This window comes from Echinops telfairi, unplaced genomic scaffold (assembly GCF_000313985.2).
Source record: "Echinops telfairi isolate 266 unplaced genomic scaffold, ASM31398v2 ScPeMD7_31;HRSCAF=116, whole genome shotgun sequence".
Lineage (NCBI taxonomy): Eukaryota > Metazoa > Chordata > Mammalia > Afrosoricida > Tenrecidae > Echinops > Echinops telfairi.
The window spans coordinates 57,331,403-57,351,461 of NW_022103928.1; the positions used below are offsets into that span (position 1 = coordinate 57,331,403).

Below are 20,059 nucleotides of genomic sequence, written 5' to 3' on the forward strand. Positions count from 1 at the left end.
CTTTGTTGCTTCTGAGCTAGATGGCTGCTTGTTTACCTTCAAGCTTTTAAGATCCCAGACGCTGTATCTTTTGATAGCCGGGCACCATCAGCTTTCTTCACCACATTGGCTTATTCACCCGCTTTTGTCTTTTGCGGCAAAACCTACTTTCAAGGCTCCCCAACACAAGCAGTGCCTGCTTATTCACTAACTTCTCTTCTGCCTTTTCTTTGAGCCCTGGAGTATCAGGACAAACGGATAAAGGTCTTTGTATGCCTGGTAGGTGACCCTTTTATTCTGAACTGAACTCTAGAGATTTGTGTCCTTTAAAAAAAGAACAAAAACACACAGGGAATACAGGACAGACAAACCCCTCAGGGACAGCAGTAGCGATACCATGAGGGTCGGGGGAACGTTGATGGAGGGAAATGGGGAGCAGACTACAATGACTGATGTAAAATTCAACCCACACCCACCCCTACCCCAGGGGGATGAACAGCAGTAACACGGGCGAAGGGAGACCGCAGGTGGTGTAAAATATGAAAATAATAATTTATCATTTATCAGGGGTCCATGAGGGTAGGAGGTGGGTCAGGGAGGGGAAAAAAGAGGAGCTGTTATCAAGGCCTCAAACATAAAGAAAACATTTTGAAAATGATGATGGCAACATCATTTGATACAATCGATGGATTGTATAAGAGCTCTAAGAGCCCCCAATAAAATGATTTATTAAAATTAAAACAAAATAAAACACATAGTTTCAAGGAGTAGGATAAGAGTTTGAGAATGAACAAAGGAAGTTGAAAAAACAGAATAAAACTGAGTGTTTGGGTATGTGTTTATGATACCAGTTTTACAAAGTTTATAACCAATAACCAAATGATAAGCAGGCAGAAACCAATCAGAATGCTATGGCGAGTATCCCCTTGCAACACTTGTAAACCAATCTTGCCTAGTGTTCTGCTCCCAACTTCCTTTTTCAGAAAAGTGTTCATCACTCCAACGATTCAAAGGGATCGACCCATTAATCCCTCCTCTAAACAAGCTACACCTGAGCCGTGACAAGCGAGGGCGTCACTGGCATCTCTGAGACTGCCTGGCATTTCTTCTTTAGGAACACAAGTCCCGTTTCCCACAAGCTTTCAGAATATGTTCCACTGTTTTTTTTTCAAAGACAGAATATTAACAAAATAACGGTAGAGCTATCATGGCAGGGTGAAGTGAGTGACATAAAATTGAAAGACATAGCTCTTATTCTTCAAAAACAGTCAGGGGATGTAGTTTACCTAGGCATCGTTTTTTTAGCAATATCTATAAGTATATAGTTTAAATAAAATAAACATTTTTAGCATGGCTTTAAATTATGCTAATTATGATTACTACAAAAGACCAGATACCTAATAATCAAATATTAAGATACTTACCTGTCTAATATTTATGGAATTTTTATTGAAGGCAAAGTTTCCAAAATATTCAAAAAATTCCATCAACAGTAATTCTGCAAAGAAATTTTAAAAAAGAAATTGTTTTAATCCAAAGAAGGGAAAAAACAATGAAACCAAACTCTGCCATCAGTCGACCCGCCCATAGCGAGCGACCGTACAGGACAGGGCAGAACTGAGACTGGAACGCTTTCGGGGGCTGAAAGCCCAGTCTTTCTCCCACAGAGCGGATGACATGCAGTTAGCATCCCAACAAGTAATGACTAGACCACCTGGGCTCCCTCAAAGAAGAAGAGAAAAATCACTTACCTAGTGTTTCTGTGTTTCCTGAAGGTTTAATTCGGTTCAAGTCACTAGTAAAAGTACAGTTGTGGCCTTCTATTACACACTGATCGCCTTCATCTGAAACAAACAGAAATTGAAAATATTTCACAATATATTTTAAATATATTCTCTACTTCGAAGATGAATCTAAGGCCAAAAGCAACCAGTGCTGTCGATTAATCTGGGCTGTCACTCAAGTGCTCTATCAACTTTTGGTTAGGTTTTAAAGGAAGGAAGAAAGGCCTGGCAATCTACTCCCAAAAAGCAGCCAATGAAAAAACCCTGAATCACGCAGGGTCTAAGCCAGTAGTCCATGAGGTTTCCAAGAGCTGGGAGTGACGTCACAACAACAACAACAACAACAACAACAGGGATTTAAAATTCCAAAAGAAATTTTTTGAGATTAGTTATAACAGTAAAATTAACATGATTTTCACTTTACTACTGGCATCATGGACTATCAACATTCTAATTTCTAACTGTCTTCAGAGGTAAATCGGTTTTCGAATTACTATATATACTTGAGTATAAGCCGACCCGAATTATCAGCCAAGGCACCTAATTTTACCACAAAAAACTGCATTAAAAATGTGCTGAAAAAACTTAGCTTATACATTGGTATCTACGGCAAGTAAAAATGAAACTGTAGGTAGGTCCCATTTGTCACCAACGCAAATTTTGGCACTACCTTTAATCAGTAATGTTTAATTTAGAGTTCCCTAACTCTCACCACTTCCCTCTGCATTTATTCAACTGTTCATCCAAGACTCAAACTAAATACCCTAAGAGTCCTGAGGAACTTTGGGCACTTAAAGGCAGTACTCTAAAATGATTGGGGAGCTTCTGAGTGGGACAAACAAGCTACAGACTGACAGGTTAGTGGTTCAAACCCACCCAGAGGTGCTTCAGAAAGACGGATTGACATGCTCCATTGAGAACCCCGTGGAGCCTGTATAGTTCTACTCTGCACACATGGGGCTGCCGACTAAGAACCGACTTGCAGGCAACTGTTCAGATTGTGTTCGTGTGACTGTAATTTAGCACAAATTTAACAATATACCTTTTCTAATATTCTCTTAAGAGATCATCATTTTCCTAATTATTGATGAAAATAGTCATCATGAAATACCTCGTCCACGCTATATCCCACTGTTATTGTGGGAAAACTCCCATGCTTTCTTCAAAAATCTAATCAACAGCCATCCCCACCTGTAAACATCGAACTCCACGCTGCTGCTCTCCGTTTGTGGACCCTCCAGGAGCACTCAATAGGGTGATTCACGCACTGTCCACCCCCCGCCCCAGCCTGGACCTCACAGCCCACTGTCTAACTCATTAATGCTGCTTCTACAGCTCCACCATCACAATATCTAGGATAAACCAAAAAAGGGGAAAAGCCCACTAACTGACACCAACCCTCTGCTGCTAAGTCACAGACAGCAAGCACAAAACATGTTCTGAACGGTTACTGATACTTGCAAATGCCAACCATTATTGGGGAGAAATCAGACTGAGGAAAAACAACATCCTCTTTTGGTTGCACTTTGTTTCTATTTTAGTTTTGGGTTATGACAGCTTCTCAAAAATTACTGAACCTCCAATCAAACATTACTATCATAAACCAGCTGGACAGTGCCAAGGAAGACAAAGGAATGGATGCATCTGAACTGCACAAGAACCAACAAGTTGGTTCTAGAAGAACTAACTACAAGCAGAATCATCTGAAGTGAGGAGGAAGGCTGGCTCCCTGTCTTGGGACACGTCATCCGAACGGCACTGGGTGAGCAAGGGAAGCCCTCGGCGGCGGACGGACACGACAGCCACAGCACGGGGCTCAGACCCAGCTGTCCGGTCTGCGGTCCCCTCCTGTCACTGTGGCCTGATCCAGTGCTGCAGCCACAGGCCACATCTGCCGCTGAAAATGAAAAATGCAGCCTCTCCGTCACACTAGTCAGACTTCAGATTCAGAAGACCAATGTGTGGCTAACTGCTAGCACACTGCAGGCACCTGTAGAACACTTCCATCCTCAGAATGTCCTTAGAAAAGATTCTAAACCCATTCAAACAAATGACACCTTCATCATCATTTGCTTAATCCCATGGCTTTCTTCTTAAAAATGGTGTCAAAAACAGTTTTTGACCAGAAGTTTAGAAGTAAACATAAATTCTCTCTGTGGCGAGAAAAACAGCCTGTAAATACCATTGTTAGCTTGTGATAGAAACCTGCGGTCTGAATCTCGAGAAAGCACCTGTAAGCTTCAAAATTACCTCAACCATGAAAGCTACGTATTCACTGGATCCAGTGTTCCTGTTTCCTTGGGTCTAGCAACTACTTGTTCCTGTACGAAGCATGTGCCAAATGAAATGGAGTACCCTTACCCACAGATAAGGCCAGATTGATAAACTTCCTCACATTTCCCAAGGAACTAACAGACCCCAGAGGAGCCCTGGTGGCACAGTGGTTACGCCTGGGCTGCAATTCCCATGGTCAGCAGTTGGAAGCCAAGAGCAGCCCCGCTGGATAGACTGGGCTTTCAACTCTGGTAAGCAGTTGTCTGGGAAACCCACAGTGGGGTCACTGTGAGTTGGCATTGACGACCTGGCCGGGAGTTTGGTTTGGAGAATGTCCTATAATAAATCAAAGCTGGGCAGAGACCCACTGGCACTATGGGGTATCAAGCGATATTAGGAATCGCAATATACATAAGGTTAACCTGCTGAGTCGGAGCCGTCTTGATGCCAGGGTGTTTGGGTTTTGGATCATCTTTTAGGCTAATCTTTCTGATTAGAAACCAGAAATCCGTTACGTTAACCTCATACATTTCTTATAAAGAGCCCAAAGATGGTAGATACAGAAATAAGGGGCATGATGACATCAGGTCTCCATGAAGGCTCAGTAGTTTTTCTTTTACAGAAATCACTGCGAGGAGCCTTGGATGGCAGGCCTAGTTAACGATCTGTTTCCACCATCCTGAAAACCCCATGGAGCAGGTCTACGCTGCACACATAGGGTCACCATGTATGGCACTGACTTGATGGCAACTAACAACTCATGATAAGAAGAGTTGATGGAAATACATTTAAGCCGTAAAATATTGCATAATTACATTCAGCGTCTATTATAATTATTGCCAGGTCTAAACCCGCTATCATGCTGTAGGTCAGCAGTAATGAAATGAGAAGTCCACAGATGGTTTTGCCCCACTAATGAACTGCTCGATATTTGTGGGGAGGGCAGTGGCTAAGAATGAAGCTTGGGCAAGTTGCCATTTTGCTTGTTTCTAACCCACGCGGCCAGAATAATTTTCCAATATGCAAATGTAAGCACCTTCTTCAGTGTCCTTGGACGTAGCCATGTGAGGAAGCTCAGTGAGTCCACACGGTGATAGCCAGGGCTGCAGAGTAGCTTTATGACCATGCCGTTCCCCCATTCAATGTGTAATTGAAACTTAAAACACTATTCTTCACACAGTCACACCTATATTACAGCCCACTTACTATACACCACTGATTCTAGTCACATAGGCGAAAGGCTACCTGTTCCCACCACCACGCGCCACGCTCCAACAGCACTCTGCCTGGTGGGGGTTGAGCTCAAGCTGTGGCGTGAAGAGAGTGAGCCAAGCAAGGCCGCTACTTTCACCTCTTCCCAAGCACCAGGGTCTACACAGAGGAAATGATGGAAAACCTTGCAGACGGGGAGAACAGAGGAGACAGCTGCACAGCAGAAGAATGGGTAACAATGATGTAGAAGAGCTGAAAAACCGCCTAGAACTCTGATCCAATCGTGAAGAGCGGAGAACACACCGGTAAACATGACAGAACTCCCAAAGCTTGGGGACTGGAAGCACCACCTTATGCCTGGAAACCTGATCGCTCAAGAAACAGGTCCTCCAGATTTCCTCTGCGGCAGGACGTGGTGTTCATTCTGTGGAGAGTACAAAGAATGGCTCTAGACTGGGTGGGAAAGAGCCTCCCCACAGCACAGGGTGCGAACAAGAGCATACCGCAGAGTCTGCTGCCATTATGTCGCCCATCCTCAGAGACCCCGTTCCGAGCAGGATTAGACCGTGTGGGCCACACACTGACAGGAGCTGACTTCTCAACACCAGGTTGCCAGGTTTCTCTTTCTAACCTGACTTAGCAAGAGGGTCGGCAGAAACTTGCTCAGCACCATAAAACGCAAGCGTCCAATGACAGACGGTGGTGTGAGACTGAGTCTCCACCCTAACAAAACACGGGGGATGTCAAAGCTTCAGGACGCAGGTCGCAAGGCCTTCCATGCCAGTCAAATAAACCAATGAGGGAAAGGTTGGAAGAGTCCTTCTACGCAATGTACACAGCCTGAGAGGAATAATCTAGAAAGTCACACCTGAGGCTCTGAATAGAAAGAGCTCAGGCAAGCTTCCTTACAGATTTCATAAGCAACAAACCCCTAAACAAACTTAGATTCTGATTAGCTTTTTAGTTTCTGACCCAAACAAGAGCAAAAGATCAAAGATTATCAGACTTTTAAGAAAAGCCCTTAACATGAGATCAAAGTAAAATTAAATAATTATTTAGGAAAAACAAGGCAACATAAAAAAGATGTTTAAAGTCCTTAAAAGATGGCAACATAAGTACAAGTGTACTTAATACAGCTGAATGATGGGTTGTTATAAGATTTGTAAGAGCTTCCCAACAGAATGATTAATAATATTTTAAAAAGACACAAGAAAGGCAAGAGGATATGGTAATTATCACCTGAAAATAGAAGACAATTGAAAAAATAAAGAATATTTCAATAACAAAATAAGCTCCTGGAAACTAAAATCTGATAGCAGAAATGAAAAGCTCAAGGGCTAGAGGATAAAACTGAAAAGATCTCCCTCAAAGAGCAAGAGAACAGATAGAAAATTAAGGACCAATCCCAAAGTTCCAATATCTGAACAACACTGTTCTTATGGTAATGGACACAAGAATAAGCATAATTGTTAAGGAAAATGTCTTATAATTGAAAGAGACAGGTCTCTAGATCGAAAGGACCCAGCAAGCAAAGAGCAAACGGCGTCTGCCTGACAAGCAGCTAAGAGGGAGCAGTCTGGGCACAATAGAATGTATCCTGTATGGCTTTTACATAACAAAGAAACACAGGCACAAATCAATCCATGCTGTTAAGATGCTACCCCCAGCAGCGGGTACTACTAGCAAACATGAATACAGTATTTGAAAACCAATTTAGAACAGTAATAGTATCTTCTTAAGCAGACTACTGAACTTTTAATTCATTTATAATTGAAATAAAATAGTGTGCTAATTTTAAAAGCATTTGCTTAAGACTGCTTAAACTTTCAAACAGAACCATATTTAAAGCTCAAAGCCAATCCACTGTCCTGGAATCCATTCTGACGCAGAGGGAGCCTACAGGTCGGCCTGGACCTGCTCCACAGCCTCAGGGCTCTCATATCGGGAGCAGACAGCCTCCTCTTTCTCCCAGGGGCCGGTGATGGGTTCAAAAGGAGCTCGTGGTTCGCAGCATAGTGGTTCGGGTCCTTAAACATCCTGAAGCAGTTTTCAGCACCTCTAAGTCTGGAATCGTATTTCAAGTCCAAAAAATTATCTCTGAAAATGTGTGGGGGACTCCCACTGTCTCGTGGTCACTGTATTGCCACATGGTCAACTCTGTGGATAATACCAAGAAGACAAAACTCTCAAAGAATTCTAGAAGCCCAATTCCACAAGTCATCTGTTCCCAAGAGCCCTTGTGGTGAATACAAAAACATGTCATTTTATATTCATAAAGCTTTAAAAATACAAAGACAAATTCAACAACCAAGACACACAAGACTTGATCAACACATTGCAAATATAGCCACTCAAAACACCAGAAAGAAAAAGTAGACAATCAGAGAGGTCTGAAGCTAGCCTTACCTGCTAGAGTTTTCAGGTAATCCAGAGTTGGGAGAAGAGGGGGGGATCTTCTCTGGAGAAAAAAGATGACCATCATCGTAAGGGAGAAATTTGTTATCCAAGCACCAGGAATACTACTTGTCAGCGAATGCGCACGGGCCCAGCATCTTATACTGAACACCAAGGCTCTTACGCGCGAGTCCAGGGTACCATACATATACAGGAGTTCGGAACTTTTCAGGGCAATCCTTGAAAATAAAAAGAATTCCAACTTCTTAAATTCTCATGCAAGGGTAGATTAAAACACACTCAGGAACTTAATCTCATGATCTCATTAGACATGAGTATATTTAAAGAAAAAAACATCACCAGATCAAAAGCATGATGTATCTGCAGTAGTGAAAGATTAAATATCAAATATACTCATCATCATTATTGAAACATTCTTTTAAATGTTTCCTAAAACTTGGAAGTTTCCATCCGTCTCCAAGCAGGACTTCAACAGTAATTGAGCACACTACCTAACGTGCTCTTTTACATGATCCCTGGAGATACCACTACATCTCTAAAGGACATTCTCTACATCTTAGTTTGCCAGGGTAAGTCAAAAACTATTGCTACAAAATCCTAGAAACAAAAATTGCAAAGTATGAAGCGACTGTTTTTTGACATCCCTCTACCTGAGTCTACAGTGCCGAGGGGACGCGTTTCCATCCCTCACCTTCCCCAAAACCCAGTGCTCACTTGCACCGCATCAAAGAGACAGTTTAGGCATCCTCAAGGGACTCACTCACATCACATTCTTTTGAAGTCTTTAACGTTTGGGGACCAAAACAGCACTCAGAAGGGGGCAGACGAGGTAAGGGTCTCACGGGAGAGCCTGTGTGACGACGCTCCACGGAGTAGGAGCACTGTCTTGGCAGAAACAAAGTCCTCAGGGCAACTTTCCTGGCCTTTCCCTTACAGATCTCCTAAAACCTTTCAACTTAAGCCCCCGATCACCTCACTTTAAGAAAAGCTGCCAGGATTACTCTATTGGAGCCCAATGAACAGCTGTCATAACCTGTGGAGCTGACCACGGGTATTGAAGGCACCCGAATGAGACCCATGCATATAGGACCTGGACCCTAGTAGCAATACTTCTTGACTTACCCCTGGTACACCTTGCTTATCTAGTCCTTTGGTATACAAGTTAGCCTAAAAACAAAAGGAAACATTCTATTCATTTCATCAAGGAAAAATAAAATGTGTGAAAATATTCTAATTTTTTAAAAAAAATCTAAGCTTAATAAAAAGCTTTACAAAAGCAAAACTCAGTAAGATCAAGCAGGGTCTCTAAAGAACTCACACTTCAGGCCCGATTTTAAAGATATTTCCTAATGCTAATGCTATGTGCATCTTTAAAGAACTATTTTGTTGTGGTTGAATACACACAGCAAAGCATGCAGCAATGTCTGGGTGTACAATGCAGTCACACTGATTATATTCTCAAATCACGCAACCGCTCTCTGTGTCCTCCACTGAACTGTTCCTCTCCCACTGACTAACCTCACTGCCCCTTAAGCTTCCTAACTAATGGTCTGAGGTGCTATTGTTGATATGGTCCCACAAAGAGAGTTCTTTGAAAGAGAATTCTTTGATGCTCCGCATGAATAACTGCCTCCTTTACCATGAGACCAGAAGAACTACGGGTGTCAGTTGCCATTATTAAACATTTTGATCAAAACTGCGATGGGAAAACTCCCATCAAAGGGGAGGAGGAGAGGGGGAATACAGAATCAAATTTAAAATTTCCATGTACGCTAGATTTTTCTAGAGCCATGAGATAGATTAACCCTGAAACTAGCACCTTAATCTGTAAACCTTCAACTAAAAACAACCCAGGAAATCCTCTTAAAATCAACTAGCAATTTAGCTTAACTAGTACTAAAGGTTTGCCTTGAGCATTATGCTCTTTATGAGACTAAATCGATAACTAAACCAAACCAAATCGACCATCATCGAGCTAATTCCAGCTCATAGGGACCTGCCTGACAGAGGAGAAAGGCCCCCTGGGTTTCCAGGACTATATAACTATCATGGATGGGAGTCGAAAGCCGCGTCTTTCTCCCAGAGAGAGAATGGGGACTGCGAACTGCTGACACTGCTAGCAGCCGACACATAACCACAGCACACAAGCCAAAAGATCCGACCGAAACTGAAGGGGCAGTGACTTTATATTAGTGGAGGGCGAACAACGCAGAACAGGTGGAAGATGGCACAACTTGAAGAATGGAATCAGAGTCACTGAATTATACAAGTAGTAATGACTGGACTGTTATGACTGGACTTTTATATCCTGCTGCATCTATTCTCACTACCATAGTGGGTACAATTGCTGAGTTTTTCAGCACATTTTTAATGCAGTTTTTGTGGTAAAATTAAGTGGCTCAGCTGATATTTAGGTTGGCTTATACTCGAGTATATATGGTAAGTAAAATTATGGGGAAAACAAAACAAAACACAATTATAAAACCCGACATTCTTTATTAATTAAGCTAAATTGTAGTTTGATTTCAAGTCTTCATGGGATATTTTTAGTTTAAGGTTTAAAGACTGTCTCCAGACAATATTCATGGGGATTCATCCAGCTTCAATGGCAGCTAAGTCTGAGTTCCATGAGAAAATTCAAAGAACGATTAATCAGACATATTTAAAATCAAGTACCTACAGACCATTACCTGAATTGCAATATTTTAAAGAACCAACAGGGGGCACGAAACCCTTTGTTTAAAAAGAGCAAGTTCAAAGTTCTGGAAAATGTCTCCAGGACATTTACTTCCTGGGTGTAAAGAAAAGAGACATTCACAGAGAAAATTTTATTTTATGTAAATAAACCTGAATTAGGCTGAAAAAGAAATGAAATACAAACAGACGCCTATGATATAAACAAATCGTTAGTGTAAAACCTCAAAGAAAGCAACTATTTTAGAGCCTGTCCTTCCCAAAGAAAACTATTATAAAGATACATATCAGTTTGTCATACTTTACATACTATAAACAAAATGTGGCAATGTTAGAAAGTGTCGTTTATATCTTTATCCAAATTTGGCAAAATATAAAAATCAAAGATACTTTACTTCACAGTGTAAAGAGAGCTGGCCTGGCTTGTTATGAATACGTAAGCCTAACTTAAGCTTACACAAATACTTAACTGTTTATTTTCGTTATACTTATTGGACTCGACTGGACTGTATTTTAGTTACAATTATTTATCTACTAGTTAATATAGTGGAATCAAACACAGGCAACGAGGGCAGTACAGTGAGGATGTAAATCTCTCACTTGACAAGTGTCCCCACTGAAAACTGCAGGAATGGAATCAGAGTTTGCAACGACTTGTCAGTCTCCTTGGTTTATAAGACACCAGTAGCAAGGATAATAAAATACAAATATAGTAAAGCTATTGAAACCACTTACCTAAGAAAAAGAGATCACAGTTATTATAAAAAGCTGGCCTGGAGGAATTCAGAAGTCAAAATTGTTTCTAATTTTCTAATTATATTCAGACCCTATGACTACATACTTCCACCATGCTATCAGGTTATCAGGATATACCAGTAAAAACAATGAAATACAATGCTGATGAGAAGAATTGCAATGAATTGCTTAATTTTGCCCTTCTAGCCGTAGTGTTTTATTCTTTGACGTCTTTGCTGTGAATACCAGCCTGGGCACTTTTGGTTACGGCTCCATCTGCAGTGGGTTATCCATTAATCAATATGGTAGAACGAAAGTGGGATGGATTTTGAGTTCCAGCCTTATAAGAGGATGTGACTCCAATCGCCGCCCTTAGTTTCCTTGGGAGTGTGGTCAACATCCAATATTAGAGGGCATTTCAAGAAGTTCATGGGGAAAAAAAAAAATCTTGTCTTTTAATTCTACGTTTACAAGCCCTTCGAAGCCCCTCGTGCAGAATGGCCAAGTCCTCTCTCTTGCTCTGGATCTGCTTTCTGGTGACTGCTTCTTGAGACTTGAGCCAGCAGCCTACTGCTGGGTCTGATCTGCCGGCTCCCGTGGCTTTCTGCGACAGTGGCTTGTCCTCTAACCTGCTGACCTGTGTTCTTCAGCTCCTACAGCCATGTGGGGCCGAGGAGCCGATCCGCATGTGTGGGATTTGCAAGCCTGCACAACCTGGGAGGCATGCTCTGGTGGTTTCTGGGTTCTGTAAGAAGTTGCAGGGGATGATGGAGGAGCAGGGGATGCTAAGATGATGGAGTGGCACAGCACATGGAAAAGGTGGACACCTGGGACATCTCTAATCCCCACCACTTCAGAGGAACTAGCTTTGTGTTGATTCTTTAGTTATTCATGCAATAAGCTCACAGTTTAACACAATATCCTAACACTTTGTTTAGGAACACCAACAAATGCATTCAGTAAAAGAAAATACAGCATTTTGTATTGTCAAAACCAAGTGTTCAAAGAAAAATAAAATCAAACAAACACAGTAATACAATATACTGAAGGGTCCACAACTATGCTAACATCTTATAACATTCCCACTTAAGATGAAAAATTGAAGCAAGCATACCTATTGTTAGAAGTCAAATCACACTGAAATCCAGAGGCCTGCTGGGAAAACCTCACCAGTGGACATCGGGCATTTAATATTTTCTGGACACCCACACAGCCTGGACCAAAGTGGTCGAGACACTCTCCTATCACCGACAGGATCTTCTGTGTTGCAATTCTCTCTGAAGGAACACTTTTCACTTGAAATTCCATCTGAAAATGTCCTGAGGTCTGAATAACAAACAAATATTTGTATTGAGAAGCATTTTATAATAAAGAATTTAACTTTTTTAATTGAGTGCACTATACGATTTCTGAGGAAAATAAAAAACCTTGAACACAAAAAATTCTTCATGCAATCAAAGCCAAAAGTGGATGTAAAAAAATCTTTGTCTTTTGTTTCTTCAGAGCATAAGTTGTTCATTTGAAAACCCTTTTTGTAATTGACGTACACACCCACCCTCCCACTGCCACCGTGCTGATGCTGACTCTGATCCTACAGAACAGAGCCAGAGCCCCCTCTCTGAGGCTCGAGGCTCAGTCTTCACGGGGCAGCCGGCTCCATCTTTCTCCTCAGGAGAAACCAGGAGGTTTGACCTTCTGTTTAGTAGCTCAAGGCTTCATTCACCACATCACCATGTAATAATCTCTTTTGCAACACATTACATTATCATAAAGCTTTTTATATAATCACTTACTCTATGTATTCAGTGAACATACATTTGCCCTTTTCAAATTAGCCCTTAAATTGTAATAGACTAAATCCACAATGGTACAGGAACAGCAGAGCAATGGAAGAAAGGGGAAAGGTGTCTGCAGAGGCCTACTTTACATCCGCACAACAAAGCCCACTCCCATTAAGCAGATGCTGACTGACAGCAACCCCTGAGGTCAAAGTAGAACTGCTGCCTGGGGTTTTTCAGGCTGTAAATCTCCACTGGAGCAGACAACACATGCTCCTCTCCAGGAACAACTGCGGCTGCACCGTGGACCTGGGGCTGGCAGCTCCTTGTTCACCGCACAGCACCAGCAGCGCACGCTACATTAGGAACATGATATTTAATGACACAAAGTCTGCACAAACTCCACTCTCTGCCAAGGAGTCGATGCCGACTCACAGCGACCCTGGAAGACAGGGAAACTGCCCCTGTGAGTTTCCAAGACCAGAACTCTACAGGAGCAGAAAGCCCTGTCTTTCTCCCAAGGAGCAGCTGGTGGTTTCAAACTGCTGGCCTTGCAGTTAGCAGCTCAATGGGGGCTCCCTGAAGTCTGTGGATTAGCGGATAAAACACTGTTATTCAATGACTGACTTACTGGCCAGTCTAAGCACGGCCAGAGTCAATTCTGACTCAGCGACCATAAGTAAGGAATTAGGAGACTGTAAGTCGTTACAGCAGCAGGCGGCTTCATCTTCCTCCTGGGGAGCTGCTGCTGGGTTGGACCTTGCGCTGAGCAGCCCAATGCCTGACCCAGAGCAAGCGCCACTGAGCTCCAAATAAATAAAATAAAGCCTAGATCCCCCAATTAGTCCTAAAACCAAAGTAAAATCAACATGGACCAATGATTTTAATGGAAAAAGTTTTATCAGAAAAATACTAGAAGACAATGGGCAAGTATTCTCAAAATCTTACAGCAAGAGCACACAAATTTCAGGAGACAACAAAGTAGAAATAAGGTTGCACAAAAATTAAAACTATCTTAGGATAAAACACAAAAAGGCTAAGTGAGACACTAATACCTATGTCACACAAGGAGCTAATTTCTATTACAGAAATTATATATATTATAGAAAGCATGTATAATTATAGACACATTTATATATAAATTATATATTTAATATATGAACTGCATTTCATACACTGAAACGCACTCACTGCCATTATGCTGATTCTGACTCATAGCAACCTTATAGATAGGGCAGAACTTCCCCTGTGGGTTTGAGATTGGAACGTTTTACGGAAGTAGAGACTAGTCTTTCTCCTGAAGAGAGGCCAATGGTTTCAAACTGCAGACCTTGCGGTTAGCAGCCCAATGCATAACAACTATGCCTAGCTCTTACAATAGGAGAAGCAAAATACAGTTTTAAAACCAGACAAAAGAATACTTGAATAGGAGACAACATCCACAGAAAGGAAACGGTTAAGGACTATATTAAAGATGCTCACATTTTCTACAAGTGGAAGAAGTAGAAATGAGAACAGTGAAAGAAGTAGAAATTAAAACAGTGGGATTTATAGTATATTACACTGGCAAAGACGAAGAAACCAACAGCCCAGGCACTGGTCTGTACAGTGAAACAAGGATTCAAAAACATTATTGATAGAGTCTAAACTGGCAAGACTTTGGAGAAGTTGTCAATATCTACTGAAGCTTTTTGTGTATGATACTTTGACTATCAGAGTAAAGAAAATTATTGCAAAGGCACATTAGCATAAGTGAGCTGTGTTTCCACTGCTGTTCACTCTGCCTCAGTACTCATGTGGCAGACCCCTTTGAGAAGAACCGCCTGGCAGGGTTTTGCTTAGATACGCATGCGGCCGCCTGATTGGGGAGCTCACTGGAGTCTGTGGCAACGAAGCACCAGCTCTCGCAGTAAGACTCCCTGTCCTCCACCAGGAGTCCTGCTGGTGCAGGAAGTGATTTGGGTTGGATTCTAACCATCAGGTCAGCTGTTCACCCCCACCAGCAGCTCTGCAAAAGACAGACCTGGAAGCCTGCTGCCAGGGAAGACTTCACTCTAGGAGACCCCAAGAGGAAGTTCACATTGTCAAATGATTTCACTCTAGGAGACCCCAGGAGGAAGTTCACGTTGTCAAATGAAGTCATGAGTTCTAACTGCCTCACCGGTATGCAACCACCAGCATGGTTGTACACAACAGGAGTTCTGAACTCTTCCCCTAGTGGGAGGGCCAAGACCTCACCAGCCATGTCTATACCCGGAACCCACCCCTTTATACCCAGAGGAGTGGACCGAGCAAGACTGTGGATCTACAGCACTGGGACAGCAGACTTGTAGTAATGATAAATAAGCCATTCATCAGTCTCTGAAAAAAAATGAAGTTCACTGCCATTAAGTTGATTCTGACTCAGAGAAACACTGTAGGGCAGAGTAGAACTGGTTCCAAAGGTTTCCAAGGCTGTAAATCTTTGTGCGTTTCAGTTGGTGGATTCAAACTGCTGACCCTGAGTGATTTATCAGTCCAACAATGTAATCCACTGTTTCCCTTGTAAGATTTCTCTTACCACTCTCTAGTTCTCTAAATTCTTAACTTGAAATTATGATAATGTTCTATAGAAATATAATTACCTTTCCGGGATTGAGCCTTCCGGTTTCATCTAAATCCAAAAACATGTCCAAATCACATCCTAGTTTCCCAAAGCTATTCACCGAAGAGCCAAAGGGTCTGACGGTACAGTCTGGGAGATAGGCCGCGGCGATGTCTTCAATAAGAGAACAGGTTAGATGCCGGAGCTTAGCGTTCTCCTCTGTGATCTGGAATTCCTTCAAGAGTGTGTTCAGCTGATCATCCATCTAGCTGGCCAAAACAAACCACAACAACACACAATGTACAAGTCACATCATATAAAATGGCCATTTTTACTTCGAGACCAACCTTGAAAATATTCCATTTTCCCTTCTTCAACCTTCAAAGCACATTTTTTTCAAATGTCCTTTGAACACACTGAGATGTAGGACTGGATGATACTGGGCTATTATTGCTTACATTTTCATCAAAGGTGGACTTTGGGTGAGTTCAAGACCTATTGGTTTGAGGGTGCCCAATGAATGATGACCCAAAACCAACATATACTTGCTCTTTTCCCATCCTTTGTCTTTTTGGTACATGTGTTAATATATCCAGGATGATTCTGCCTTTGTAAATGAGTGTTATTCAAAGTATTGCCATATCTCCAACCTTCACAGCTTGTACAACTGGTGTCCAATCACCCAAGCTATGAGGATGTACAAGTTAACAATTCAAGTACTGGGGTCTTAAATGATGCCCTATACATGTACAAAATTCTTTGCACAACAGTGGTTTACTATCGATTATCCTAATGTTACCATCAATAGAATGACCTTAAGCACCATGGGATGAGCTATGTCCTACAATAAAACGATAACCTTGTCACTAAAAATGGGCCTGGGACATAGAGAAACAGTTAATTTGAATAGATTTTGAACTGTTAGTTGATCACAGCCCTAATATAAGAACAATTCATTCTTGTGACAAGGCCCTGCTCAGTACTCACCTTCATGAGATCATCGAAGATATGGATGCCCTAACAAAGTGTTGTGAAGAATCCGGTTGGTGCCTGGCTATCAGGAAAAATGGTATATGGGGTCTTAGAGGCTTGTCTCAAAACACAGCCAGCTAATCGAGGAGTCAGCTGTGTGATCCAAAGATTTTAAACAATAAGATCCAAACCCAGAGGAGGAAACTGCACCTGTGCCTAAATTCCAAGCACTTGGCTTGTGGAACATATGGTAATGGAAGCCCAGAATCCATTTGCAGGATCCCTACCCACACTGAGGCCCGACTGAATCCCCACTGCCCGCAGTCTAGGTATGTGAAAAACCCTGACAGCCAACAAAGCAAGAACACTGTAAAGTGGGTGTAAGCAGCTGTATTTAGACTGGAATGCAATTCTTTGTCTTTAGATCTCTTTGGACCTACCGTATATACTCAAGTATAAGCAGAGTTTTTTCAGCACATTTTTAATGTGGAAAAAGCCCCCCAGTTTTTTGCAGTAAAAGTAGGTGCCTCAGCTTATACTATTATATACGGTACTTTCAATTTATTCTAAATTTTCCTGATGCTCTTCTTGTTCTTAGATTGGGGTCTTTCTCTGTTTTATATGATCCGTGTTACTGGGTCCTTTTATTCCTTTTTTTGGTGTGTTTTGTATAGGGAAAACAGGCAGGATAGGTGGATTCATAAAAACTATAACTGAAATCATACTTATCAGATGGCATGGAAGGGGGTGGGATGGAGAATCAACACCAATGGGCACAAGAAGGGAGAAAATGGTCCAAAGCTGACTGTGGTGATGACTGCACAATCCTTCTTAAGATGACTGAACTCTTGAATTGCATGTGTCAATAAAACTAACTTAAAAAGAGGGAGGACAACTGTGGAAAATAATTTAAAATGCTCACTGTATCCTGACTTTCTAAAATTACTGATGCTGGATGGACCCCCAAACTATCACCCTAATATAATTTTTAAGCCTTAAATCAAAAATACCCACTGACATTTTCTTAAAGCCAAACAACAGTTCGGTTTAACTTATAAATGTCTGCCTTGAGCACCGTGCTCTTTCTAAGACCACACTGACAAGTCCAACTAGACAGACAAGGCATGGGGAGCATCTGCTAATGGGGTGGGACAATTTGGAAAGGGAGTGTGAGAGTGGTGGTGCACCGGGAAGAACACAATCAATGCCACCGAACTGAACATGTAGAAATTGTTAGATTGGGAGGGGGGAAATGAGGAGTTGATACCAGGGGCTCAAGTAGAAAGCAAATGTTTTGAGAATGATGAGGGCAACAAATATATACAAATGTGCTTGACACAATAGACATATGTATGGATTATAATAAAGAGTTGTACAAGCCCCCAATAAGATGATTAAAAAAAGAAGAAATTGTTAGATTGGTGTATACTCTACTATGTATACTCTCAACAACAAAAAACCAAATCCGACTCACTGCCATTGAATCAATTCTGACTCATGGCGACCCTATTAAACATGGCAGATCTGCCCCTGTGGGTTCCCGAGACTAACTCCTTACAGGATTAGAAAGACTCATCTTTCTCCCTCAAAAGTGGCTGGGGGGTTCTCAAACTGAGGACCACTATGCCACCAGGGCTCCTACAGAGCAGTAGAAATTTTAAACTCACAATTTGGACTAAAAAGGTATTTGGATAAATAAAAGCGTGTACAGATTCCTTTAAAGTTCTGAATTTACAAGTTTTGCTAACACTGAGCAAAAAAGTCAAGACAGGTAGTTTATAGACAGGAGAAGATACAGCTAGTAATAAATATTTACAATGTACAGAATACGATGTAAAATTTTATGTTAACTTGTTGAAAAGAAAAAGAAAACCTATAAAGTTCAATGGGCAAAGCCTCTGGAAGAACAGTTACCTGAAAGGAACATAAGTCAGGTGGTAGAAAGATGGGACTTTCCACTCCCGTAAAGAATTAGTCTGGGAAACTCACCAAGGCAGCTCGAATCAACTCGATGACAGTGAGTTTGTTCTGAACTGTTTGAATGGTTTAATAACAACACATATACAGGTGTGTACATGTGCATATATAAACATACAAGGTACTTGGCTGGCACAGTTTGCACTCGACTACTGCCAGACTAAATGTTGGTGGTTTGAGCTCAAGTAGCAGTTCAAAAGGAAGGAATGCCTGGCTATGTGTTTCTGTGACGATTACAGAGATGATCCTGATGAATCAGTTCTATCCTGTAACACATGAAGTTGCCATGAGAAGAACTCAATGGCAACAAGGTTTTATAAAATTTTACAAGGGCAAATTTTTAAATATCACTAAAAAAATCATCAAAATCTTCATTAAACAAAAATACCAAATCCTGTCTAGGTCCATACACTTTTCCTTCCATCTCCCTAACCCCATCCCCTACTTTCTACCGCAATTCTGCCCTCTTCAATTTACAGCATCTCCAAACAGTAGTTTAGAGATCCTCGAGGTACTGCAATTGTGTGCCTCTTACACGATTTTTGAGTTTAGGGAATAAGAAGCAGTCTCACAGAGCAAGACCAAGTGCACAGAGTGGATGGGGTGAGGTTTCTCACAGCACAGCCCTTGCCGTCCTCAAAGATGAACAAGCAGGTGCATTGTCGTTAAGGGGGGGGGGTGCATCTGTATAACTTTTGTGTGATAATACTGTCTTTCACGAAAATCTATCAATATTACCCATTTGAAATCCTACCCCACAAGGTTGCTGTATCTTCTGAGCTAACTTCTCTCTACCTTGTTTTCATCTTCGAGGTCTTCGTGGCCTCCCATAAAAATTGTTTTCTTAGCTGATGGTCCCCGGCTGTCCAAAGGTATAGCGTCTGGGGTCTTATAGGCTTAAAGGTAAACAAGCGGCCATCAAGAAGCTCAGAAGCAACAAAGCCCACATGGAAGAAGCGCACCAGCCTATGCGATCACGAGGTGTCGAAGGGATCAGGTATCAGGCATCATCAGAACAAAAAATCTTACCATAGTGAATGATAGGGGGAGTGCGGAGTGGAGACCCAAAGCCCATTAGTAGGCCACTGGAGATCCCCTTGCATAGGGGTCTCAGGGAGGAGACGAGCCAGACAGGGTGTGATGTAGCAACGATGAAACATACAACTTTCCTCTAGTTCCTAAATGCTTCCTCCCCGCCCCTACTATCATGATCCCAATTCTACCTTGCAAGTCTGACTAGACCAGAGGATGTACACTGGTACAGATAGGAACTGGAAACACAGGGAATCCAGGGCGGATGAGCCCTTCAGGACCAGTGTTGTGAGTGGCGATACTGGGAGGGTAGAGGGAGAGTGGGTTGGAGAGGGAACCGATTACAAGGAACTGTATGTGATCTCCTCCCTGGGGGACGGACAACAGAAAAGTGGGTGAAGGGAGACGTTGGACAGGGAAAGATATGACAAAATAATAATTTATAAATTATCAAGGGCTCATGAGGGAGGGGGAGCGGGGAGGGAGGGGAAAAATGAGGACCTAATGCCGGGGGGCTTAAGTGGAGAGGAAATGTTTTGAGAATGATGAGGGCAATGAATGTACAAATGTGCTTTACACAATTGATGTGTGTATGGGTTGTGATAAGAGTTGTATGAGCCCCT

At 42.0% G+C, this 20,059-nt stretch overlaps 1 protein-coding gene across 1 annotated transcript in view; it reads right to left on the reverse strand.

The window, feature by feature from the left end:
* LOC101657393 (mitochondrial poly(A) polymerase) overlaps positions 1-20,059 on the reverse strand; it is a 29,115-nt gene that overhangs the window by 5,150 nt on the left and 3,906 nt on the right. The window contains exons 4-8 of the mRNA XM_004702452.2: positions 15,496-15,720; positions 12,208-12,419; positions 7,656-7,882; positions 1,731-1,823; positions 1,404-1,477 (exon numbers count right to left, since the gene is read on the reverse strand). Coding sequence (XP_004702509.1) covers positions 1,404-1,477; positions 1,731-1,823; positions 7,656-7,882; positions 12,208-12,419; positions 15,496-15,720 — 831 coding nt within the window. The remainder of the gene's footprint in view (positions 1-1,403; positions 1,478-1,730; positions 1,824-7,655; positions 7,883-12,207; positions 12,420-15,495; positions 15,721-20,059) is intronic.